This window comes from Salvelinus fontinalis, chromosome 7, assembly GCF_029448725.1.
Source record: "Salvelinus fontinalis isolate EN_2023a chromosome 7, ASM2944872v1, whole genome shotgun sequence".
NCBI lineage: Eukaryota > Metazoa > Chordata > Actinopteri > Salmoniformes > Salmonidae > Salvelinus > Salvelinus fontinalis.
Genome location: NC_074671.1, coordinates 19,494,394 through 19,521,641, shown reverse-complemented (window position 1 = coordinate 19,521,641; position 27,248 = coordinate 19,494,394). Strand labels below are relative to the sequence as shown.

At 45.3% G+C, this 27,248-nt stretch overlaps 1 protein-coding gene across 23 annotated transcripts in view; it reads right to left on the bottom strand.

Moving 5' to 3' along the window:
• LOC129859164 (histone-lysine N-methyltransferase 2C-like) overlaps positions 1-27,248 on the bottom strand; it is a 216,761-nt gene that overhangs the window by 1,565 nt on the left and 187,948 nt on the right. For 15 of the 23 annotated variants that reach the window (XM_055928584.1, XM_055928598.1, XM_055928589.1 and 12 more), the window contains 22 exons: positions 25,522-27,242; positions 23,899-24,013; positions 23,718-23,802; positions 23,545-23,608; positions 23,114-23,346; positions 17,154-18,920; positions 16,781-16,990; positions 15,861-16,025; positions 15,540-15,681; positions 15,210-15,321; positions 14,806-14,984; positions 13,184-13,317; positions 11,100-11,349; positions 10,436-10,548; positions 9,199-9,297; positions 6,408-7,563; positions 6,109-6,245; positions 4,059-4,201; positions 3,291-3,471; positions 1,868-1,984; positions 320-393; positions 89-197 (listed from right to left, as the gene is read on the bottom strand). In XM_055928584.1, the coding sequence (XP_055784559.1) occupies positions 89-197; positions 320-393; positions 1,868-1,984; positions 3,291-3,471; positions 4,059-4,201; positions 6,109-6,245; positions 6,408-7,563; positions 9,199-9,297; positions 10,436-10,548; positions 11,100-11,349; positions 13,184-13,317; positions 14,806-14,984; positions 15,210-15,321; positions 15,540-15,681; positions 15,861-16,025; positions 16,781-16,990; positions 17,154-18,920; positions 23,114-23,346; positions 23,545-23,608; positions 23,718-23,802; positions 23,899-24,013; positions 25,522-27,242 (7,306 nt within the window). Of the gene's footprint in view, positions 1-88; positions 198-319; positions 394-1,867; positions 1,985-3,290; positions 3,472-4,058; positions 4,202-6,108; positions 6,246-6,407; positions 7,564-9,198; positions 9,298-10,435; positions 10,549-11,099; positions 11,378-13,183; positions 13,318-14,805; positions 14,985-15,209; positions 15,322-15,539; positions 15,682-15,860; positions 16,026-16,780; positions 16,991-17,153; positions 18,921-23,113; positions 23,347-23,544; positions 23,609-23,717; positions 23,803-23,898; positions 24,014-25,521; positions 27,243-27,248 lie in introns of those variants that run through there. The other 8 variants (XM_055928587.1, XM_055928605.1, XM_055928606.1 and 5 more) reach the window with 5 other exon arrangements.

Sequence of the window (27,248 nt, the reverse complement as noted above, 5' to 3'; positions counted from 1 at the left end):
TCATGTTTGAGGTAGCTACAGTGCAATTCATTCCCAGTCTCTACTCCCAATATAAAGTAATATTGCTAATGAAAGGTACATATCTTACCTCCTCTCCTCTCTGGATATTACGGCAGGAGCTGATGACGATCTTAACACCTCTCTCCAAGCTCACGGCCTCAGTGATGCAGTTGGGGGCACAGGAGTGGTTGATATATCTGAGGATGATAAAGGGTAAACAACTTTTTTAAATGCTAGTGAAATGACTAGCTTGACCTCAGCATCGAAATGTAACATAAGTGGGGGTCAAATTATGTATTCAGAACGTAGAAACTCCTACCTTGCTGGTCCGCCTGTTATGGTGGCGTCAACCACATGCTCACTGTCCAGGCGGAACATGTAGACTCCACGATTCTGCAGCACACCAATAGAATCAAATATGTAAGATACAAAATGGCCATGCTTGTCTTGTGCCTTCAGAAAGTATTCATCCCCCTCGACTTGTTACAGCATGAATTCAAAATGGATTAAATGAACTCACAACACCCCATAATGACAGTGAAGCAATTTCTGCAGCATTGAAGGTCACCATGAACACAGTGGCCTCCATCATTCTTACATGGAAGTTTGGAACCACCAAGACTCTTCCTAGAGCTGGCCGCCTGGCCAAACTGAGCAATCGAGGGAGAAGGGCCTTGGTCAGGGAGTTGACCAAGAGCCCGATGGTCACTCTGACAGAGTTTCTCTGTGGAGAAGGGAGAACCTTCCAGAAGGACAGCACTCTACCAATCGGGCCTTTATGGTAGTGACCAGACAGAAGCCTCTCTTCAGTAAAAGGCCCGCATGGAGCTTGCCAAAATGCACATAATGGATTCAGACCATGAGAATCAAGATTCAACTCTTTAGCTTGAATGCCAAGTGTCATATCTGGAGGAAACCTGACACAATCCCTATGGTGAAAATAGCTGTGCAGCGACGCTCCCCATCCAATCTGACAGAGCTTGAGAAGATCTGCGATACTCCCCAAATAAAGGTGTGCCAGGCTTGTAGCGTCATACCTAAGACTTGAGGCTGTAATCACTGCCAAAGGTGCTTCAACAAAGTACTGAGTAAAGGTGATTTAAAAAAATAAATAAACTTGTTTTTGCTTTGTCATTATGGGGTATTGTGTGTCGATTGAGGAAAAAAAATATGATCAATTTTAGAATTAGGCTAACGTAACAAAGTCAAGGGGTCTGAATGCACTAACTACAATGTTGTTGATCCATCCTCAGTGTTCTCACAGTTATCACAGCCATTTAAACTCTTGTTTTTAAGTCTCCATTGGACTCATGGTGAAATCCCTGAGGGGTCAACTGAGTTAAGGACACCTGTATCTTTGTAGTGACTGGGTGTATTGATACACCCTTCAAAGTGATATTCAATGTCTGCTTTTGTAAATAATTGTTTATCTACCCATAGGTGCCCTTTGCGAGGCATTGGAAAACCTCCCTGGTCTTTGTGGTTGAATCTGTGTTTGAAATTCACTGCTCGACTGAGGGACCGTACAGAGATGAGGCAGTCACTCAAATCATGTTAAACACTACTTGCACACAGTGAGTCCATGTAACTTACTGACTCAAAACATTTCAGCTTTTCATTATGGGGTTTGTGTGTAGGCCAGTGACAAAAATATCAACATTTTATTCCATTTTAAATTCAGGCTGTAATGGGAATACTTTCTGGAGGCACTATGGCCAAAGGTATTTAGCTGAATCCACTCATTTGAAGTGGTGTCTATGTCAGCCACACCCATTGCTTAAAGGTATATACAATCGAGCACACAGCAGAATGGCCTTACACATGTAGTGTATCTAGTCTTGTGGTAAAAATGTCTATCTAAACTCACCTGGGATTCATACATCTTCTCCATCCGGTTGGCGACCTCGTTGCGAATGAGGGTACCGATGTACTCAATCACCATGGTGTGGGACTCAATGTCCCTGGCGGCGTACAGACCCAACCCCTGCCAGAGGACAGACACAGTGCGGGTTAACACCTCAAACAACTTAACTCAACTTAGAACGCAAACAACCACTAGCGGAACCCCTCCACAACATTCCGCTGAAAAGGCAGGGCAGGAAATATGAAACTTTAACACATTAACATGTCCAATAGAGCAAATGAAAGATAAACATCTTGTTAATCTACCCATTGTGTCCGATTTTAAAAAGGCTTTACAGCGAAAGCACAACATATGATTATGTTAGGTCAGAGCCAAGTCACAAAAACACACAGCTATTTTTCCAGCCAAAGATAGGAGTCACGAAAAGCAGAAATATAGATAAAATTTATCACTAACCTTTGATGATACTCATAGGACATCATGTTACACAATACATGTATGTTTTGTTCGATAATGTGCATATTTAAATCCAAAAATCTCAGTTTACATTGATGCGTTACGTGCAGTAATGTTTTGATTCCAAAACATCCGGTGATTTTGCATATAGCCACATCATAGATCATAGAAATAACATGATAAATATTCACTTACCTTTGATGATCTTCATCAGAATGCACTCCCAGGAATCTCAGTTCGACGACAAATGACTGATTTGTTCCATAAAGTCCATCATTTATGTCCAAATAGCCACTTGTTAGCGTGTTCAGCCCATCTTCATGAGACGCGAGCACTACGTCCAGACAAAAACTCAAAGTTCTGTTACAGGTCGTAGAAACATGTCAAACGATATGGAATCAATCTTTAGGATGTTTTTAACATAATGTTCCAACCGGAGAATTCCATTGTCTGTAGAAAAGCACTGGAACGAGAGCTAACTCTGTCGGGACCGCGCGTCACGAGCCTGAGACACTCTGCCAGACCCATGACTCATTCAGCTCCCATTCTCCCCTCCTTTTATAGCAGAAGCCTGAAACAAGTTTCTAAAGACGGTTGACATCTAGTGGAAGCCTTAGGAAGTGCAACTTGATCCCATAGACACGGTGTATTCGGTAGGCTAAGCTTTGAAAAACTACAAACCTCAGATTTCCCACTTCCTGGTTGGATTTTTCTCAGGTTTTCGCCTGCCATATGAGTTCTGTTATACTCACAGACATCATTCAGAGTGTTTTCTATCCAATACTAATAATAATATGCATATATTAGCATCTGGGACTGAGTAGGAGGCAGTTCACTCTGGGCACGCTATTCATCCAAAAGTGAAAATGTTGCCCCCTATCCCAAACAGGTTAAAGAAGTATATTGAATCTGCATCAGTGATGTGTAGAGACCGCATGTAGCCCTAGCACAGAGTGGCAAAGGTGCCCACCTGAATGCGGGAGCGTGCCAGGTACACATTGCTCTTCCACTCTGCCTTCATGCGTCGGTACTGGAAGGGGATGGATGCAAACTCCTTGGGGGTCACCTCTTCTGGTGCTTCCACCACACCCACGCTGCCAACTGTCTGCATGGACTTAGAGGAGCCGCCGGTGCTGGACAAAGTGTGAGATCTACAGAAAGAGAAGCCAAAACACATGAGACACCCTGAAGCATTTCCACAACAGGAAGTTAGAATTACAGTACTACTTTTGTAGGGTTGGACAGTGTATGGGGGCTTCCTGAACCCAGATTATGCCTACTCCTAACTGGCATTGTTAATGGAGACAGTCCATTTAAAGGTACAGGAATGGGCTTAATTTGGGCCTCTGGGAAGGCCGTAAGAGTTTCACCAAACGAGAATCAAGTAGGAGTTAGTTATTGGGTGGAGAGGCAGCTATTGTGTGGTTAAGAGCAGAACCCTTCCTAGCAGGGATACCAACATCTAGCTTTATACTGAAAATGGGCGTGACAATGAAGGATGACGACTTCACAAGAAAAGAGTGATGGAGGAAAGCGGTTGTTTTTGCTACATTGATTTAAATCAAAGGAACCTCATGACTCGTTTCTTACAACTAGGAATCTGTGAAGTGACTTTAAAAAAAACATGCATAAAGAGGATACCTTGTTGTGGATGGAACAAAGACAACGTTTTCCAGAGATTAAAACAGTGGCCGAAACAAACATGGCAGGAACTTAAGGGTAAAATCATACAGAATACCTTAACACCAACCTCTTGACATGGGTGCAGGTCTTGGGTTCCGAGCGGGCACTGCCAGTTGGGTTGATGGCCAAGGGGAGATCCATCAGAGGGTTCCGTCCAAAACGGAAAGTGTAACTTTCACAGGCCTCCACTCCAGGGAGCTGGGAGATGCAGGCGTGCACACACAGAATGAAAAATATATATTTTGTAACATTTAAGTGGTTTGAGGGTTTATAATGAAAAAGTTTTAAACACTCAATAGTACATTTCAGGTTTCCATTATGATGTGTAAGTGGATATATTGAACTATTTTTCCTACAGGTAATTTTTTTAAGAAATGTCTTACACCACTTAACCTTCGATTGAAAAAGTGCTCTCATAATCAACTGAAAAGCAAGATTCTAAAATAGTGTCTGATGGAGAACCTCCTGTGCCTGTGAAAAGCCTTTTCCTTCAAAGCACTTAATGGAGTTGAAGCTATTTTGTATTGGTGCTTTTAACAAAAATGTTTTGATTTTCCCAAACCAATGGCCTTGAAGAAAATTCAAACCCAAACTGGGTTAGCTACAGTGCATTCAGGAATTATTCAGACCGGTTCCCTTTTTCCAAATTGTTACATTACAGACATTCTAAAATGGATTAAATAAATGTTTTCCCTCAATCTACACACAATACTCCATAAAGACCAATCGAAAACAGGTTTTTAGAAATGTTTGCAAATGTATTAAAAATATGAAACACCTTATTTACATAAGTATTCAGACCCTTTGCTATGAGACTCGAAATTGAGCTCAGGTGCATCCTGTTTCCATTGATCATCCTTGATGTTTCTACAACTTGTGGTAAATTCAGTTGATTGGACATGATTTGGAAAGACACACGTGTCTATAAAAGGTCCCACAGTTGACAGTGCATGTCAGAGCAAAAACCAAGCCATGAGGTCGAAGGAATTGTCCGTAGAGCGCTGAGACAGGATTGTGTCGAGGCACAGATCTGGGGAAGTGTACCAAAACATTTCTGCAGCATTGAAGGTCCCCAAGAATACAGTGGCCTCAATCATTCTTAACTGGAAGAAGTTTGGAACCACAAACTTTTCTTCGCGCTGGCCACCCAGCCAAACTGAGCAATCGAGGGAGAAAGCCCTTGGTCAGGGGGGTGACCAAGAACCGGATGGTCACTTCAGAGTTCCTCTGTGGAGATGGGAGAACCTTCCAGAAGGACAACCATCTCTGCATGACCCCACCAATCAGGCTTTTATGGTAGTGGCCGGACAGAAGCCACTCCTCAGTAGAAGGCACATGACAGCCCGCTTCGAGCTTGCCAAAAGGCACCTAAAGGACTCTCAGAAACAAGATTCTCTGGTCTGATGAAACCAAGATTGAACTCTTTAGCCTGAATGCCAAGTGTCCTGTCTGGAGGAAACCTGGCACCATCCCTACTGTGAAGCATGGTGGTGGCAGCATCATGCTTTGGGGATGTTTTTCAGTGGCAGGGACTCGGCGACTAGTCAGGATCGAGGGAAATATTAACTGAGCAAAGTACAGAAAGATTCTTGAAGAAAATCTGCTCACCTTCTAACAGGACAACGACCCTAAGCACACAGCAAAGACAATGCAGGAGTGGTTTCGGGACAAGTCTCTGAATGTCCTTGAGTGGCCCGACCAGAGCCCGGACTTGAACCTGATCGAACATGTCTGGAGAGACCTGAAAATAGCTGTGCAGCGACGTTCCCCATCTTACCTGATAGAGCTTGAGAGGATCTGCAGAGAAGAATGGGAGAAACTCCCCAAATACAGGTGTGCCAAGCTTGTAGCGTCATACCCAAGAAGACTCGAGGCTGTAATCGCTGCCAAAAGTGCTTCAACAAAGTAAGTAAAGGGTCCGATTTTGTATTTTTCATTATGGGGTATCGTGTTTAGATTTTCAGGGGGGGGAAAACGATTGAATCAATTCGTGAATAAGTCTAACGTAACAAAATGTGTAAAGTCAAGGGGTCTGAATACTTTCCGAATGCACTGTATACACCCACCTAAAACGTTCTACTCTCTCTTGCCATCTCTGCCCTTACCGATTCCACGATCCTGGTGACGGCAGTGACAGTGAATCCAAACAGGTCCTCTCCCTTCAGGTAGACGGGGAACAGTTTCAGAGTTCCAGACTCGTTACGCCGCTCAGCCACAGGCTCCAGAATCTTGTCCCAGACACCTACAACACAACAGACGGGATATTTAGGGGTGAGGTCAATAAGGTCATGTTCATAAGGCATTTAATGGAAGAAAACTGACTGAAACAGATGGACTAGCTGGACATTTTCATTTTCTGTTGCAACCCCCCAGGTCTGTTTCTCACCCCACCACGCCCCCTTACCTTTGGGTGAGGCGCCGGTGAGCACCAGGTCATCGTAGCCCTGTTCCATCACCCGCACCACAAACTCCGGGCGGCCCTCGTTCTCCTCCACCGAGCACAGGTAGCGGCAGCGGCGGTTGCCGTGACGTGTGCTCCAGTAGATGCGGCTGGCCCGGTAGCCCACGGGGAAGATGGCATTGGCAGAGTGGAAGGCGCTCATCTGCTGGGGAAGCAACTGACCCACAGTGTGGAACACCAGGCTGCCCACACGGAACGTGTGCCGGTGCTCGCCACTCTGCATGATGCTGGCCATCTGCCGCGCCTCATCACGCTGCACGTAGACACGGCGGAACACTGCGAAGCAGCGCAGCTCGTGGTCGTGGTGGTTAGTGGCGGACGCCACGGCCCTGTCGCTGCCCCGGGGCCGGTGCAGGTGGCACAGCATGGTCTTGTCCTTGAAGAAGGTGCACTGGGCCTTGAGGGCGCATGTGAAGTGGTAGGCATTGGCGCAGCGCAACCGATGGCAGCGGCTGGTGGCGCCCGTCTGCTGGCAGTAGGCGCAGCGCACCGCCATGCCCCGCCGTAACGCCAGCTCCACGTTGATAAGGGCGCCTGCCTGCGTCTCATACACCTCCGATGACCACAGTGCACAGTTAAGGTGCACCCACAAGTCTAGGTCCAGGTTCAGGAGCCGCGCGGGCCCGTCCGTCACACCGTCGCCCTCCTCGTGGCAGAAGCAGCAACGTCGAAGGTCGCGGGGAAAGGGATCAGGACGCAGAGAGGCGCCCAGCTTCCTCAGCAGCTTGTCCATCTCGTCCTCACCGGGCAGAGAGGACAGCAGGGTTCTGCTAGTGGGAACCACAATGTGCACGCTCCACTTGCGCCAACGCAGGCCCTTCCAGCGCTTATGGTGGTACGGCGACATATCACCTCCCCCGCTGGCTGAGTGGACCGCCCTGGGCCTTGGCTTGAACTTGACCGTCACCTTGAGAGTATCCGGCTTGGGTTTCTCAGAGGGGAAGGAGATGGGATGGGGGCTGGAGGGGGGCGACTGTTTGGGCTGCAGCTGGGCCAGGCAGTGGACGTCCAGTGTGGACATGTTGTTACTATACTGGTGGAGCACCTTGGACGGGCTCTCTTTAACCGACGACTCAGGCAAGAGAGGAGACATGTTTGGCTGCGAAAGAGAGTTTACTCATTAGGAAACCAATGCTAATTCCTCAGTAATGGCATCTTTGGTCATTGTTAGACCATGTTAAAATATTCCACCTGCTTTTTGACTGCGCTTAAATGAACACATACATCCACTCATTCTCCATGCAATCCATGAGTCCAACCCATTATAAGAATACCAACGTTCATACACATTTTGACAGCTGGAATCTTTTTTTTTTGGACACACTTTTTCATGACTTAACATTTCCATGACCAACAACTGGCGACGTCGTTATAAGTGAGGCTCTCTGGGAGGCTGCTCCCTGATTACATTTACCATCTCCCGTCGTTGAGAAAGGTACTTAACCCCCCCACAGTAGAATACCTGTTAGGCAACTGTGTCAACCCTCAGTCTGGAGAGCTACTGCGTGTGCAGACTTTTGATAAAGCTCTGCTCAAACACATCAGAGCCCGTTTATCAAAGTCCGGTTGAGCAGGTCATTTCTGAAATTTGTTTTGTTGGAGGGGAATAAAAGCCTGCACACCCATTAGAAATAAAAGCTTGCACACCCATTAGCTCTCCTGGAGAATGGTTAACCACCCTTGATGTATAACATTTCACGCCTTTTGAAATAATTTGCTCATTCAATATATCAAAGATCAAATGGCTATGGTAGACCATTTTCAAAAATAAATGCTTCTAGTTTACGTAGTCATATTTACCTTAGATGCTAGTCAGCCTGCAAAGTAAACAATTCTATCGAGTTGCAATGGCCCCATACATCCAAATCAACTGGAATTGAACGAATCCCAAATAATACAACAGCGAAGTGAATCATTCTTTCTAAAATAATATTTTAAATTAAACATGAATCATTCAAAACGGTTAAACATTATGGCCTTATTTGCAAGTGTCGGTGGAAAGTTTTTTTGGGGCATGACGAAACATTATATGCTAAAGACTTAGCCTTATGGGTTAAGCCGGGGAGCTAAGCTATATGGAATTGTTTTAGGAAGGTCATACCAAGGATCATTTTGCTATTTGATTTAGAATTTTAAGACCCCTTGAAGTATTTTTTTTATTAAAAAAATAAATATATATGATAAAATACATTTTGGCCTTACTGCTATTAACCCATACAAACGAATGGAACAACAGATAGTCTGAAGGAAATTTGTTCTGAACTGTCTGTATATATCAGTCAACAAATAAAATGTTTTATTATGTTAATTCGATTTTTGCAGACATCAACCTTAGGGGGTACAATATGTTTTGAATTGGCTACCTAGTTTTTAGAGGCTAGGCCTACATGCTGTTGCAATGCCAACTGTCTTGTTCTACTTGAGCAACGGCCCACTCGTCTTGCACAAATGCAGGTGATGCTCGCAAACACAGACGCACTAAATTGTCATTCCGATCCTGTCGATTTTTATTCCTTTGATAAAATGTGCCTGAATAAATTACATTAACAGAAACTATGAAATTAATTTATGATTTTCCCCAAAAAGATTTGAGTATTTTTCCAGACCTGGAACATGCCACAAAAAAATCCTGGACTTTTTCAGGATTTTCTACATACCATACTGGTATCAGTGAGGTTCTCTCAAAAAGCTAAGAGAGCAAAAGATAAGTGTTTTTACAGTTAGAGATACACACCTTACTGTCCATGGCTTTGGATTGTGTGGCAGTGGTGTGGAGGACGAAACAGTTATGGCTGCAGAAGACCATGCTGCCCCCCGCATGGTTCGGTCTCTCCTGTGAAAAGCAGAGAAAAGTCAGCATCATGTACATTAGGCACAAAAATGAATAAATGTCTCAGTGAAACGGGCAGGTATTAACAACCTGTGCAATTAGAAACACTCATTTTTGTTTTCCGTTGCAAAACGTTTTGCCTTAATGAACATGACCCAGGTCACAGACAGGGCCACTCTGCCTGAACATGCATGAGACACACAGTTCGGCACTGTCCAGAAACAACTACTACTACCCCATATGTGATCCTCAAGATATCCTACATATGGGAACCTGCTGTGCCACAGCCATTGTGTTGACGCCATAAAGAGTCGGGACATTTGCATAGTGTGTGTGGGCTGGCAGGAAGAGGAGAAAGACATCAAAGGTAACTCCTGATTTAAACAACCTTGCATTTACATACTCCACCCGCTTGCTCAACTCGGGCCATCTCAACTCCTCCCGTGGTAAATAAGGAAGTGTGTCGTGGCAGTGGTCCCTCGGGGGTTAGGCAGTTAACCTGGTAATTGTTCTGGGGCGGATCATTACTTCCCCAAAGGGAACGGGGATTAGCATAATAAGGCAACCGTTTTCTACGTACCCTCCTAAGGGAGGACTTGAGGCAGGTCGCATGCTTTGAAGTCCTCAAAGTATACTTTAACCTCAAGCTCTTGAGCTCTTTATATGGATGGTACATAAGGGAGGGCTGGAGGAACTAAGAGCAAATGATGACATGAATTTTAATATTGCAACAAAAAAAAACTGTCAATCTCAAAGAGGGGTTGATAAATTCATAAAAGCAGGCCTTAGCTTTACTTTTTTGGCTCAGATAAATCTCTTTCCTCAGCAACCAAATTGATACTGTAGACATGATAGGTATGAGGCTTCAGGCTTATACAATTCAAATGACTAAAAGTGTTCAAATTAACAATGCTTTTGGGGCTCCCAAGTGTGGCAGTGGTTTAAGGCACTGCATCTCAGTGCTAGAGGTGTCACTACAGACCTTGGTTCGATTCCAGGCTGCATCACAACCGGCCCCATAGGGCGGCCCAGCGTCGTTAGGGTTTGGCCGCCATTGTAAATATGAATTTGTTCTTAACTGACTTGCATAGTAAAATAAAAATATTTGCTTCAGTCGAGCAACAACTGATCTGGGGCTTACCCGTTTGCTGCAGGGTAGGTCTTTGGTGGACTTGCGGACTCCGTTTCCCAGAACCAGCACCTTGCAGTTCCAGCACCACTGGGGTTTAGGCCCGTCTCCCCTGGCAGACGGACCTAAAACACAAACAACTCAATCAAACTGACCATCAACATCGCAGAACACTTAAATGTATCAACAAACAAAACATGCAATTTCAACCTCAATTCGTCAATCAAAACACCTGGGTGAAAGACAGGTGAACAAGAACAAAAGACCGCTAGTACGATTGCATTTGTGTCATTTCACATGGCTTCTTCAAAATCAATTAAGTCACCTATAATTATACTTTGAAAGTCTGGAACCGAAAACCTAACAGGTTCATCATCCCCAACCATTAGGGGATTTCATTAAACTTCAAATCTCGGACATGATCAATAAAGGCTAGATAGGACTATCAGAGAGCTCTGGCTCACACACAGACTAGTGTTTCCATGACTAGATCTTTGTTCAAAATCTTTTTTAAACAGACAATTGTTTGTATGGAAAGTAATAGGAAAACCAGTAAAAGAAAGTGCTAACTTAAAGATATGGTTCCACCACGATTTAACTAGCTCTGTGGGCCAGAAACACCGATTTCTCCCATCACTATCAGTAGTTTAAAGTTGCATTGCTGGTGTGTACTGACCGGCGCTGGTAGGTGGCTGCTGGCTAATTCCGGAATGGGTGTGGGGTCCAGGGGGTCTCAGGAACCTCATGGTGGGGGGCTGCTGGGGGAACATGGCCGTGTGGTGGGGGTCCACACCCTTGGTCTGAGGCACCTTGACTCCAGCCAGCAGGGCCAGGGAGCTACGCTCGGGGCCGCAGCTCACCTCGTAGCTAACGGGGATGTTCACACACAGCAGGTCGGCCACCGCAGCCACCATGCCAGGGATGTTCTACAGGTCCGGAAAGGGTCAGGGTGATCTAATAAGTTTGTGGTCAATACAAACAGCCTTATGCGAGACAACCCATTTTGTCTATCTTGCATATGGTCTGGCTTGGTTACCCAGTAGTTTATTAAAATGTACATTTGAAGTCGGAAGTTTACATACACCCTAGCCAAATACATTTAAACTCAGTTTTTCACAATTCCTGACATCTAATCCTAGTAAAAATTCCCTGTCTTAGGTCAGTTAGGATCAACACTTTATTTTAAGAATGTCAAATGTCAGAATAATAGTAGAGAATGATTTATTTCAGCTTTTATTTCTTTCATCACATTCCCAGTGGGTCAGAAGTTCACATACACTCAATTAGTATTTGGTAGCATTGCCTTTAAATTGTTTAACTTGGGTCAAACGTTTTGGGTAGCCTTCCACAAGCTTCCCACAATAAGTTGGGTGAATTTTGGCCCATTCCTCCTGACAGAGCTGGTGTAACTGAGTCAGGTTTGTAGGCCTCCTTGCTCGCACACGCTTTTTCAGTTCTGCCCACAAATTTTCTATGGGATTGAGGTCAGGGCTTTGTGATGGCCACTCCAATACCTTGACTTTGTTGTCCTTAAGACACTTTGCCACAACTTTGGAAGTATGCTTGGGGTCATTGTCTATTTGGAAGACCCATTTGCGACCAAGCTTTAACTTCCTGACTGATGTCTTGAGATGTTACTTCAATATATCCACAATTCAATATATCCACAATTCCTCCCCCATGATGGCATCTATTTTGTTATGTGCACCCTCCTGTAGCAAAGCACCCCCACAACATGATGCTGCCACCCCCGTGCTTCACGGTTGGGATGGTGACCTTCGGCTTGCAAGCCCCCCCCTTTTTCCTCCAAACATAACGATGGTCATTATGGCCAAACAATTCTAGTTTTGTTTAATCAAACCAGAGGACATTTCTCCAAAAGGTACAATCTTTGTCCCCATATGCAGTTGCTAACTAGTCTGGCTTTTGTATGGCGGTTCTGGAGCAGTGGCTTCTTCCTTGCTGAGCGGCCTTTCAGATTATGTCAATATAGGACTAATTTTACTGTGGATATAGATACTATTGTACCCGTTTCCTCCAGCATCTTCACAAGGTCCATTGCTGCTGTTCTGGGATTGATTTGGACTTTTTGCACCACAGTTAATCGTTAATCTCTAGGAGACAGAATGCGTTTCCTGCATGGTCCCATGGCTGCATGGTCCCATGGTGTTTATATAGATGAACGTGGTACCTTCAGGCGTTTGGAAATTGCTTCCAAGGATGAACCAGACTTGTGGAGGTCTACAATTCTTTCTGAGGTCTTGGCTGATTTCTTTTCATTTTCCCATGATGTCAAGCAAAGAGGCACTGAGTTTGAAGGTAGGCCTTGAAATACATCCACAGGTACACCTCCAATTGACTCAAATGATGTCAATTAGCCTATCAGAAGCTTCTAAAACCATGACATAATTTTCTGGAATTTTCCAAGCTGTTTAAAGGCACAGTCAACTTCGTGTATGTAAACTTCTGACCCAATGGAATTGTGATACAGTGAAATAATCTGTAAACAATTGTTGGAAAAATTACTTGTGTCATGTATAAAGCAGATGTCCTAACCGACTTGCCAAATCTATAGTTTGTTAACAAGAAATTTGAGGAGTGGTTGAAAAACGAGTTTTACTGACTCCAACCTAAGTATATGTAAACTTCCGACTTCAACTGTATGTATGTTTTCAGAATGTCTACTGCCATTTAGTGTCTAAGATCAGATCAACTATAGTTGTCAAAATGGGTTGTTTACAGTTGCATTTAACCACTCACCTCCGCTGCGACCGGATTTAAGGTGATAGCTATGGATACCAGGCCAGCTTTGGAGCAGGAGGGAGCCTGTCTGAACTGGGACCCGAAAAAGGAGCTTGAGGGTTCAGTCTTGACCTCTCGCTTAATCTCAGTCCCTGAGGGAAACAAACAGACAATCTAATATTACAGAGGAACTAACACAAATTATGCTTGTACAATACTGGCCTGAGAATGATTATTAAAGATATTTACCAATATAATGGCTACCATTACTAACAAGAAAAACTTTTTATGACCCAACATAACTATAAAATAACACGGGGAGCCCTCAGGGGTGCGTGCTTTGTCCCCTCCTGTATTCCCTGTTCCCCCATGACTGCGTGGCTGCGCACAACTCCAACACCAATGAGACAGCCTATAGGGAGGTCAAAGACCTGGCAGTGTGCTACCAGGACAACAACCTCTCCCTCAACGTCAGCAAGACAAAGGTGCTAATCGTGGACTAGAAGAAATGGAGGGCCGAGCACGCCCCCATTCACATCGACAGGGCTGTAGTGGGGAGGGTCGAGAGCGTCAAGTTCCTCAGTGTCCACATCACTAAGGACCTATCATGGTCCAAACACACCAACACAGTCGTGAAGAGGGCATGACAACGCCTCTTCCCCCCAAGAGGCTGAAAAGATTTGGCATGGGCTCTCAGATCCTCAAAATTCTACAGCTGCACCACTGAGAGCATCTTGACAGTCTGAATCACCGCTTGGTATGACAATTGCTTGACATCCAACCGCTACAGAGGGTAGTACATACAGGCCAATACATAACTGGGGCCGAGCTCCCTGTCATCTAGGACCTCTATACCAGGCGGTGTCAGAGGAAGGCCCTAAAAATGGTCAAAGACACACAAGTCATAGACTGTTCTCTCTTCTACCGCACGACCAGTGGTACGGATGCAACAAGTTTGGAACCAACAGGACCCTGAACAACTTCTACCACCAAGCCATAAGACTGATAAGTAGTTAGTTAAATAGCTACCTGGACTATTTGCATGAAGCATCACATACACTGCTGGTACTGTTTACAATCTGTCACTTTATTCCTAGTTATATGTACATAATTACCTCGTACCCTGGCACAGTACTAGTACCCCTTGTACACTGATGAAATGAAATGTTCCATATGCACAAAAAGCTTATTTCTCTCCAATTTTGTGCACAAATCCATATCAAGAAGCTGATTAAAAAGCATGATCATTACACAGGTAGATCTTGTGCCGGGGATAATAAAAGGGTAATGAAAATGTGCAGTTTTGTCACAATGCCACAGATGTCTCAAGTTTTGAGGGAGTATGCAATTGGCATGTTGACTGCAAGAATGTCAACCAGAGTTGTTGCCAGTAAAATCTTTGACATTTTTGCGTTTATATTTTTGTTCAGTATATATAGCCAAGTTATCGTTACTCATTGTGTATCTATTATTGTGTTTTACTTTTCTATTGTTTCTCTATTTTCTTTCTCTCTGGATTGTTGGGAAGGGCCTGTAATTAAGCATTTCACTGTTAGTTCACACCTGATTAATAAAATTGGATTAGATTTTTGTAACTCTTGTTCAGTCAGGAGTGAAAGTTGTGTATGTGTGATTCTTACCTTTCCCGCTGGCACTAGGCAGCATGGGAATTACAGGGGAGGAGCAAGGGGAGGGGGGCTCCTCCTTGACATTTGACAAGTCGGGGTAGCGGCTGATCTCCATGCCGACCACACTCTCGGGGGACGAGGAGGGGACGAAGCTATCAGGGGTGTCCCTGTCCGCACAGTGGTCCTGGCTCCTGGGATGTACACAGAATCAGGGAAACTAGTTCAACCACTGGGCTCCTTCACGTAACCAGGCCAGGGCAATACAGCTTGGCTCGGCTCAGTAGTGCAGAAGGGTATAAGTCTGTTTAATACGCCACTCTCTGTTCAGAAGCAAAATTACATTTACTCGCTCAAACCAGGTAGGAACTATCCTGACTCCCATTGAAATGTGGATTTGCAAGTCCCCAAAGGCTCACCTAAGTTCCTCCTGGTTGTTATGTGGTGGTGTGGGGAGCGAGGCAGGGACGTCCACCGTCTTGGGCCCCTGGGTGATGGCATGGGCCAGCAGGTCTTTTTCTGTCCGGAACGCTATAGGGAGAAAGTAAAACATGTATTGTTCCTTTTATTTTCAGACCTTAGAAATCTGTCTTTTTCTTTTTCCATTGCAATCCCAGTAGGGATTCTTTGATATATAATACATTTTAGGTCACTCTTTAATATTATCTATAATATTACTACAGCATTACATCTCTAAAGAAGTGAGACAGAGGCACAGAAGATTTAGAAAATGTTGAGTCCCACTTTACCATCATGGCCACCCAAGACGGCAGCTTTCCTGGTAAGCTCCTCGGCCGTGGCGAACCCGTTGACCATCTTCTGTCTCGCCACGGGGGGCGGCGTGGGAGGGAGTGATGCTGGAGGGGTGGGCGGGTTGCTCAAGTTGTTCTGCTACAAAATGGCAAATCACACAACATCGTAACTGGATCCAACTAGGGAAATTTGTTTTAGTATACAGGAGCATTCAACAATGTGCGGCTATCTATTTTATTGTCTAGGAAAAAATGTCCTTTTCCTATCCTCCACCTGGGAAAGGGATGGATGTGCATAAACTAGTGATCTCTCCTCACCTTGTAGATGAGCTGGGAGTAGTAGTCTGACACGCCGCCCAGCGAAGCGCTGCCAAAGGATCCCGACAGGCTGTTCTCCCCGTTCAGCTGCCCGCTGCCGAAGGGGGGAAAGTGAGCAAAGTTGACCCCCATCAGGGGCTCTATCAGGGGCAACAGGGAAAGCTGCTGTGGGGGTGGAGGAAGAGGGGAAGGAGGGTTAGTGAGAGCAGAAGGGACGCTGTACGTGGTACTGTATTTTAAAGGATTTCTCACTGCTTATATTTCGAGGTAAGCACTGAACAGGATCAAAATTAGTTCTAGAAATTGAATGAAAACATTTGATTGTTATTAATGACTTTTTTGGGGGGTGTAATAACTGAAGTAATTTTAACCTAACGTTATATGGTTATCAAAAGTGTAGTCGAGGCGTAGGCAGTCTAGACAAAATGCAGCCTCGGGAATTTTTGGGCAAACATTTTATTGTGCCCCTGTGAAAGGTTCACCACTGCATAACCCATGGTATATCTTGTCATAATTTGAATGACATACAATTTATTTATTTTATTATTAGTCAACTAAGTATTCAATTTTTCATTTAATATTCGGTTTATGCCTCCACAAATGTCGAGTGATTCTTTAAAACAATCCACGGACCATTTAATTCCACCTAAATTAAAGTAATTACATATTAAGATGAGTGATTTATGAGGTGTGCTAACAGAAAATAGCTAAATAAACACCCACATTTGTAAGCAACTGCAGGAAAAGATAAACTTTCATCTATAAAATCAGCAGCACCACACACGTGAAATATGTACTAAATAAAACTCTTGTTTTATGTTTCGGGACTGGGAACATGACCAGACCAATCAGCCAATCAACACACAATAGCTAATCAGCACATTCAACACTGTTCGGTGGCTGACGACTATGATCTGTACCTGTTTAAGCTGGGTCATCAGAGTGTCAGTACTGGAATAACCAATCTGCTTCTCCTCTTCCTCTTTCTTCCTCCTCTTGTAGCGCGATGGTGGTTTCTCCACCCCGTTTTTATGCGTCAGTTTGTTGCGTTGCTGCTTCCTCTTGCCCTGCTCCGGCACCGAGGTTTCTAGGAGCTCAGTGCTTCCTGTCAGCTGACTGCGCCGGGGAGTCTGGGAAATTACAACGAGACAGGGTTAGTGAGCTACTATTACACAACAAAGAGTTTTCATTAGTACTGTATAGCAATTGCTTAGCCAATTCTGTACCCCAATATTTCGATTTCAGATAGAACATGCAGTAACCTATGCTATACTGTGGTCTTTCCCTTCTCACCATGTTGTTGGCGGTGGAGGCCGGCCTGGCAGTGGCTTTGTGGTCTGATGAGTCCTCCTGCTCTGAACGCAGTTTGTCACAGGACATCTGCTGTGTGGGAAGGGTCTGGTTGGCATTGGCGCCCGGTGGGGGTGTGCTCTTGTTCTTCAACAGGTGCTTAAGCAGCTCGTTCCCTGTGTCACCACCTTTGGCACCGTGGAGGGGTGAAGAAAACCCCCCCCCGCTTCCCTCCTCCACCTTTACTGTCCCGCCAGCTCGGGGAACGTGCTGCAAGGCAGAACCCTCGTTGGCCGCCTCGTCCCTTCTGCACTCAGTCTCTATGCTCTCCAACTTGATTTGGAGGGTTTCGTCAAACAGGGGGGCCCGGTCATTCTCAGAGCCCATGCTGGAGCAGCCATCCTGGGCTAAGCTGCTGCCTGAGAGCTGCCTCTCCAGTTCTGTGGAGGGGGCCAAACCAGAGGACCCCACTGGGAGGAAAAGATCGGACAGATCCTGCTCACCGGGAATGCTGAGGCTCCGGGTGGATGAGGTGTCAGATCCGCGGGAGGGCGTCAGCGGGGAGCAGCGGTCTGAGTGGGGAGTGGACGGGGTCTTGACAGAGTCTATGTCGTCGACCGAGTCTCTCTTCTTCTTCCTGTTCCTCTTCTTCTTCACCTTCTCCTCTGGGATGATGTTAGAGTAGAGCTGGATCAAGGACTGGCCTGAGCCGGGGTAGTTGGGAGGCAGGGGGGTGGATGAGTCCATTCCGAACGGTAGTCCCTGTCCCTCGCCTCGGCCTCCACTCTGGGGCATCATCCCAGGGCCTCCGAATCTGGCGGGACGGGGCTGTCCCGAGGGGAAGTTGGGCCCCTGCAGCATGGGGTTTTCGGGACGGAAATTGGGACCCATCTCGGGACCACCAAAAGCCCCAGTCTTGGGCATAGGCCTGCGCTCGTCCCCCATCATGAAGGCCCCGATGCCCTGCTGGGAGTACATGGGCCCTAGCTGCCCCTGCTGTGGTGGTGCTTGTTGTTGAGGTCTAGAGGGCTGCATGAAGTCTTGGGGCAGATCAGTATTGTAGAATGGCATGTGGGCCAGGCTATCCCCACTGTGGTTAGTAGCTCCAGAGCCGTGTGGGAGCCCAGCGGGACCCATACCAAGGCCTTGCTGCTCCATCTCCAGCCGCTGCTGCATGGCCCGATGCCTGTCTACCTCCTGCATCAGCTGAACCCGCTGTCTCTCCTGCTGCTCCCTCATGCGGTCCCGCCTCTCGCGCTCCTGGAAGCCCTCGCTGAATGGATTGTTGTCATCAAATTTCACAGCGAGGCTATTGCTGCCACCACCACCGTTACCTCCGCTGGCTCCCTGGGTTCCTGCTCCTTTGCCTGCAGGTGTGGCTTTTACTCCGGGCACCATTGAGGCTGATTGAGGCTGAGGCGGCAGTTGGGTCTGGGGTGGTAACTGGGGCTGGTGCAACTGGGCAGGGCTGGCAGGGGGCATCTGAGCTGGAATTCTTAGACCCGGGCCTCCCATCGGTCCTGGGGCTCCCCCAGGGTGCCAGCCTGGCACGTTGGGCATGCGGGCAAGGTTAGGCTGGCTGGGGTGGGGCTGCATTGTCATCATGGGCTGGCCCAAAGGGGGCTCCCTGGGCATCATAGGGGCAGCATGAGCTGACATCCCTGGCATGGGTGGCATCCCTGGCATCATAGGAGCCTGTAGACTTAGCTGTTGCTGCTTGACACGGTACTCCTCTATCAGCTCTGCATGGTCTTTCTGCTGTTTCCGAATCTATCAGAGAGAAATAACACAAGAGGAAAAAAACAAGAGAAATGTGAGCAGACGGAAGGTTATCCCACCCAACTCTTCACAGTGCAAGATGGTATTGAGAGACATTTTTAGGCACTGCTTTTCTTCACTGTCCAATTAAAACTGGTATTTACCTGACAATCACAGAAAGAACAGTGATCAAATGCTATTTTCTGTTACTTATTCAAAATACCTCCATAAAATTGGCAACTACCTGGAACCAGATAATACGTATCGATACAGTAAATGTTTCCATGAATCCACAAGAAATCAGATTGAACCATTACGAAGTAAATAGCATAATCAGAGTAAAACCTCTTTAAAAAAGCCTTGGGAAAATATTGACTGAGTGGAGGATGTGTGTTAACTTCACAGAATAAATCATGCGTTTCTGTCTCGCCACATTGAAAAGGTCACGGAAGTTGGAAATAATTAGCAACGGTCGCCATTCGTTTTGCTAAGAAAAGGTCAAAAGGTTTGTTTTCGGGCTCAATGTTTCCCTTGATTCTCAAGAAACCAAACAGTTATTTAGAAGTAGCAGCTGTTTTTTAGCAATCAAGCTTTGTGTGCTGTGTGTGTCGCTGAGGAGGGTCACAAACAAGTTAAGATTGTATTTCTGTCCCCTCAATTTTGACAAAGCAAAGAGTTGATAACTGAGCCGACATCAAGGGTTTAATTTCAAGAGAAAATCGATCAGATGGAATCCAACATGATGTGGGAGCTAAAGACCAAAAGGCAAGAGGAAAACCCTAAATTAAGCCCTCAAAGATGGAGAGAATCTATTTACAAAGCAAGTCCTGCAGGCTTTAGTTATCTTGATTATTGTCCCGGTATATGGTCAAGTGCTGCAAAGAAAGACCTAGTTAAGCTGAAGCTGTCCCAGAACAGAGTGGCACGTCTTGCTCTTCATTGTAATCATAGGGCTAATATTAATACTATGCATGTCAGTCTCTCTTGGCTAAGAGTTAAGTAAAGACTTGAGGAAAGACAGTTTGGAAATTCCAAATTGTTTGCATAGTCATCTTACAAACAGCACTGACACACACACCTTCCCCACCAGACATACCACCAGGCGTCTTTTCACAGTGCCCAGGTCCAGAACAAATTCAAAAATACAGTTGAAGTCGGAAGTTTACATACACTTAGGTTGGAGTCATTAAAACTCGTTTTTCAACCACTCCACAAATTTCTTGTTAACAAGCTATTGTCTTGGCAAGTCGGTTAGGACATCTACTTTGTGCATGACACAAGTCATTTTTCCAACAATTGTTTACAGACAAATTATTTCCCTTACAATTCACTGTATCACAATTCCAGTGGGTCAGATGTTTACATACACTAAGTTGACTGTGCCTTTAAACAGCTCAGAATATTCCAGAAAATTATGTCATGGCTTTAGAAGTTTCTTATATGCTAATTGACATAATTTCAGTCAATTGGAGGTGTACCTGTGGAAGTATTTCAAGGCCTACCTTCAAACTCATTGCCTCTGGCTTGACAATATGGGAAAATCAAAAGAAATCAGCCAAGACCTCAGAAAAAAATGGTAGACCTCCACATGTCTGGTTCATCCTTGGGAGCAATTTCCAAATGCCTGAAGGTACCACATTCATCTGTACAAAAAATAGTACGCAAGTATAAACACCATGGGACCGCGCAGCCGTCATACCGCTTAGGAAGAAGACGCGTTCTGTCTCCTAGAGATGAACGTACTTTGGTGCGAAAAGTGCAAATCAATCCCAGAACAACAGCAAAGGACCTTGTGAAGATGCTGGAGGAAACTGGTACAAAAGTATCTATATCCACAGTAAAAGGAGTCCTATATAAACATAACCTGAAAGGCCGCTCAGCAAGGAAGAAGCCATTGCACCAAAACCGCCATAAAAAAGCCAGACTACGGTTTGCAACTGCACATGGGGACAAAGATCGTACTTTTTGGAGAAATGGCCTCTGGTCTGATGAAACAAAAATAGAACTGTATGGCCATAATGACCATCGTTATGTTTGGAGGAAAAAGGTGGAGGCTTGCAAGCTGAAGAACACCATCCCAACCGTGAAGCACGGGGGATGGCAGCATCATGTTGTGGGGGTGCTTTGCTGCAGGAGGGACTGGTGCACTTCACAAAATAAATGGCATCATGAGGAAAGAAAATTGTGTGGATATATTGAAGCAACATCTCAAGACATCATTCAGGAAGTTAAAGCGTTATCGCAAATGGGTCTTCCAAATGGACAATGACCCCAAGCATACTTCCAAAGTTGTGGCAAAATGGCTTAAGGACAACAAAGTCAAGGTATTGGAGTGGCCATCACAATTCCCTGACCTCAATCCTATAGAAAATGTATGGGCAGAACTGAAAAAGTGTGTGTGAGCAAGGAGGCCTACAAACCTGACTCAGTTACACCAGCTCTGTCAGGAGGAATGGGCCAAAATTCACCCAACTTATTGTGGGAAGCTTGTGGAAGGCTACCCGAAACGTTTGACCCAAGTCAAACAATTTAAAGGTAATGCTACCAAATACTAGTTGAGTGTATGTAAACTTCTGACGCATTGGGAATGCGATGAAATAAATAAAAGCTGAAATAAATCATTCTCTCTACTATTATTCTGACATTTGACATTCTTAAAATAAAGTGGTGATCCTAACTGACCTAAGACAGGGAATTCTTACGAGGGTTAAATGTCAGGAAGTGTGAAAAACTGTGTTTAAATGTATTTGGCTAAGGTGTATGTAAACTTCCAACTTCAACTGTACGTACACTATTATACAGCGCCATGAGTGCATGGAACTCCCTTCCATCTAATATAGTGCAAGTGAACAGCAAACATTGTTTAAAAAAACAAATAAAGCAACTCCTCACGGCACAACACCTCTCCCCCATGTGACCTAATTGTTGTGTGTATGTACTGTCATGTACAGGGCATTCAGAAATATTCAGACCTCTTTACTTTTCCCATCATTTTGTGACGTTAATGCCTTATTCTAAAATGTATTTTTTTTAAATGAAATAACATTTACATGAGTATTCAGACCCTTTACTCAGTACTTTGTTGAAGCTCCTTGGGCAGTGATTACAGCCTCGAGTCTTCTTGAGTATGACACTACAAGCTTGGCACACCTGTATTTGGAGAGCTTCTCCCTTTCTTCTCTGCAGATCCTCTCAAGCTCTGTTTGGTTTGATTGGGAGCGTCTCTGCACAGCTATTTTCAGTTCTGTTCAGGTTCAAGTCTAGGCTCTGGCTGAGCCACTCAAGGACACTCAGAGACTTGTCCCGAAGCCACTCATGTGGTGTCTTGGCTGTGTGCTTAGGGTCGTTGTCCTGTTAGAAGGTGAACCTTCGATCCAGTCTGAGGTCCTGAGCGCTTTGGAGCAGGTTTACATCAAGGATCTCTGTACTTTGCTCTTTTTATCTTGTCCTCAATCCTGACTCGTCTCCCAGTCCCTGCCGCTGAAAAACATCCACACAGCATATTGCTGCCAACACCATGCTTCACCGTAGGCAAAGTGCCAGGTTTCCTCCAGATGTGATGCTTGGCATTCAGGCCAAAGAGTTCAAGCTTGGTTTCATCAGACCAGACAATTTTGTGTCTTATGGTCAGAGTCCTTTAGGTGCCTTTTGGAAAACTCCAAGCGGGCTGTCGTGTGCCTTTAACTGAGGAGTGGCTTCCGTCTGGCCACTCTACTTTATCCATTTCAGAATAAGGTTGTAACGTAACAAAATGTGGAAAATGTCAAGGGGTCTGAATACTTTCCGAATGCACTGTATGTGTAACTGATAGATGCACACACTACATGTTCATGTTTTTAAATGTATGTAAATTCTAAAGTCTTTTGTCTGTAATGTCTTTTTAGTTATGTGTCGGACCCCAGTAAGACTAGTTGTTGCTATTGGCGTCGGATGATTGCGATCCTAATAAATCAAATACAAAATGTTTCAAGTGGCTTACGATATGAGATCTTTTCTCTTATCCACCCCTCCAAGGTAAATGACAGCTCTATACAGACAGCATGTACAACCTCACATCTTTACATTATTTAAGGCCTCAGGATGTCCAATTATGTTACAGATAATGCCATGTAAAGATGTAGAATCAAGAGACTAAAGAAATAACTCAAATCCAAACCTCAACATAGAATGCCTGCAATGAACCCTTGCTACATTTAGTTAGCTACCTGCTCCAACTGTTTCTGCACCACACTCTGCTGCTCTGTCACATGCTTCAGCTGCTCGACGTCCTCCTTAGGGAACTCACGGCCAGCCTTCTTGGCCGTCCGCTGTTTGGCTGACAGGGCCTTCTTGGATTTCCTGTGGGCCCCAATCTGGTCTTCCAGAAACTTCTGCTGCATCTGCAGGAGCTGTTGGGTCTCCTTGAGCCACTCCTCGTACTGCTTCCTCTTACCATCGTCTGAGAGACGGGAGACAAAACTGTGTACATAAATCCAAAAGACATACAAGTGAAATCGAATAGACCATGGATTGGATATGGTCGTCAACAAATGAAATACTGAAGAGACCAAATGGGTCTGTGATTAATAATTTGGTTAAAATGAAGGAGGATGTCATAATCAAATGCAAATAGAAAAACTTTGGGTTGTCCACTCACTGACAAATCCAGGTCCAAAATTTGGGGGGTTCGGTCTCGCCATCTGTGGAGCCAACTTCCCGTCCTGCGAAGACAATTAACAAATGATAATGTGGCCTTTTTTTCTAGCATAATATATGAAACATACGGCAGGCAGACTGATAGACAAATAGTGGTTGATTCACGATGCTTACCTGTCCAAACACATGTGGAGGCAGAGTGGCAGCGGCATCTGGTCCATGGGCTCCTGGTGTATGCTGAATTCTGAGAGGATCATTGCTTTAGGGAACATGAAATAATTTTTTACCCTTTCAATTAAATAACATTACATAGCACAAGAACTCAAAGCTAGCATTGGGGAAGCTTTTGCCTTACCTGTTAATGACTATTGAGGGCATTCCCATGCTGTTCTGAGCCATGACTTTATTGATTCCCTTCAGGGCTACCATCTTAGCCTTCATGATCGGGTCTGTGACGGCATCAAAATCTGCTAAATAAGAAAACAAAACAAAAAAGTATCAGTAATTTTTTGACAAGTCCCCCTTAATTGATTTACTTTCCGTGTTTTTTATTTGCCATTTTTTATGATTCTACAGATAACGAACAGGTAGAGGGCAGAACACACACCGATACCCTACCAAAATCAAACCCACCCCAACCCCCCTATGCTCCCTACTAAAATAAAACCCACCCCAACCCCTCCACGCTCTAACAGAACCCCCCCCCCAAAAAAAAACAGACATGATATACAATGAGTAATATAATCAAATAGTAAAAGAATACAAAGATATTATAAAAAAATACATTTTTATAATAATAATAATTTAAAAAGAGTAATAATAATGATACAAATTCAAATTTGGGTTGGTTTATGGAGTTGTGAAATTAGTTGGATCCATGTCTTCTACAAAGGATAGGAAAGGTTGCCAGATATTATAAAATGGAATTGCAGATCCCCGAACGGAGTAGTGTATTTTCTTTAGCTTGAGATGTTGCATAACTTCCTTTATTCAATGGTTAAAAGTAGGAGGAAACCAATCCTTCCACTTAAACAGTAGAAGACATCTAGCTAAAAGAGTATTACATGCCAGCATGTTGCCCATAGAACTGTTTTAATTGGTCTCCTGTGGTGCCACTCTGAATAATGCAATAAAAGGCATTATTTGACCTCCTTTCAAAAGGAGAAGTTATTTTTTACAACCAAATTTCAATTTCTGATGTAAATGGCATGTTATAGAAGGGTCCATACACATTTTTTGTGATTTCACTTGTTTTTGAGAAACTTAACCCAAACAGGACATCTCGTTGTGTAGTATGGGGGAAATGGAACATTATGGATAAAGTTCGGAATGACACAATTTCATGTGTACAACATCTAAAGACCTGCATCAATATACTGAGAGCTTTGTAGTATTTGGGTGTTCTTGAAGCAATTGTTAATGTTTTTCAGGGCCCCCATAATATTCAACGAGGAAGTGATTTGCTGTTTGGGGTAAGTTTCTCAAAAACAAGTGAAATCACAAAAAAGGTGTCTGGAGACTTCTATAATATGCCATTTACATCAGAAATAGAGATTTGGTTGTAAAAAATAACTTCTCCTTTAAGGTTTGACCTCTTTCTAAGCCATTTTAAAAGAATCCACCCGTCACGAGTGCCACATCTAAATTATGGATGGAACGCTGGTGAAGTAAGACTCCCAAAAGTGTCTCTTAGTCAAGAAAAATTATATCCAACATTCTGTTCCTCAAATTACATGTGGGGAACGTTCTTTTTTTTTGCTTCAAAATATAAAAAAAGCATTTGTCTCAAATGAAAATGGCTTCATATTCCACATATCTACCAAAAAGGATGATTATGCAAAATGACTGCAAAACCCCCAGAGAACTGTTCTGACTACACTCTGGAAATAACTACATGTAGAGGGGTAATGTGTGTGACTTAATTAAACAGATCACCAAAACAGCAGTCGCATGTCTATCTGAAGCTCATTGTCCTTACCTATGTTGGGGAAGAAGGAGTCGCTGGAGCGCTGTCGGATCATGGCCTGCATATGCCTCTGCTGCTGCTGCTCTTGCCTCTCCTGGTCCAGCAGGTCCTGCAGTAGGAGGGGCTGCTCGTCCAGCAGCAGAGGCCTGTTTTGTGGGCCGGCCTGCCCCAGCGATGAGCCTTGCTGGCCCTGGGGGTTCAGGCCATGGGCAGTGGGCTGCTGACTGGCTCCCACCATGGCTAGGTTTAGCTCCATCTGCTGGTTTGCTGAGGCCCTGAAGCTGTGGTTCCCCCCTAGGATGTGGTTTGGGTTTCCCATTGAAAGCCTGCTCTGAACCAACACAGGGTTCACCCGATGTCCCATAGCCACGCTGGGATTGAGCCTGTTGTTGTCTTGGGTATGTTGCATGCCTGGGTTTGGGTGTAGCCCAGTGGCCTGGTTCGGCTGGGCAGCTATGTTCCCTTGATGAGGAGAGCCAGTTGGGCCTAACCCAGTGTTTTCCAGTTTCTCTTTGACCAGAAGGTTGGAGAGGACCGGAGCCGAGACAGTCTGTCCAGGCTGCTCATACAGCCCTGCACCCTCTTGGTTAGTCATGGTTCTGTTGTCATTCATCCGGCCACTGCAGAGTGGCTGGTCCTGGTTTTGCATGTGTCCATCTTTGACCTCCGTTTTGATTGTTTCCTCTATTTTGACTATGTCCAAGGTCTCTTTTGATTTGTTGGCCTCCCGTCTGATTTGGCCGTGCACGGATTTCCCTACGGACTGGGACGAGGTGGCTGCGCAGTCTCCGCTGGCGTTCCTCTTCTCCGACAGGGCTTTCTGGAGGTCCAAGGTCTCTCCCTGTTGGTGTTCCTCCATGGGGTCACCCAGGTCGAGATCTTCACTGAACATGTCTTTCTTGTCGTCCAGGTTGAGCTCAGGATCCGTGTAGGCGATGAGGTCAAACTTCCCAGACATGAGGAAGTCGTCGAGGTGCAGGTCATTGGGTCCCAGGTCCAGGTCTTTGCCATCATCTGGGTCGAGGTTCAGGTTCAGGTCGACCAGGTCTTTGACCTCCACGTCTTCGAGGTCCTTCACTGCAGAGTCGTCAGCGTCCAGGTTTTCGTCGATTCCGTCTCCACTGGGTATTTGAGTCTCCTCCGTTTGACCGGTGCTAGACCCAGGCAAGAGCATACCAGATGGCTCTGCTTTGAGTGACTCACTAGTGACAGGGTGGCTGAGGGACCTATTCAGTGGAGGATGTTGTTGTTGTTCAGTGGTCACCAGCACTTCAGTCTGCTGCTGGTGCAGGTTCTCCATACTTGCCAACATCTGCATTTGGCCAACCGATCCCTGGGAAGGTCTGCCCATCATGGGAGCCATCATTCTGGGTCCCTGGTTCCTGGCGAAGCCAATCTCCTGGCCTCCCATGAAGCACTGGGGTGGTCTCTGGGTTTGGTTGGAGGGGTCCATGACGTCTGGGGGTCCATGACCAAAGGGGATCTTCATCCTGTTCTCAGGGGCCCTGTGGCGGAGCTCGATGAACGGCTGACCCATGATATTGTGCTGCTGGACGGTAAGGCCCTGTGGAGGGAAGTCCTGGGGGAGTCCCATCAGGGGGTTGCCCCCCCTGGAAAAGTCCACCGAGAGGGACCTTCTCATCTGTGGAGGAATGTTATCGACCATGGGCCCGCCGGGCATCTGCTGAGGGGGCCTGAGGAAATGTTGCTCCTGGCCGGAGAGAAATCCAAACCTGAGA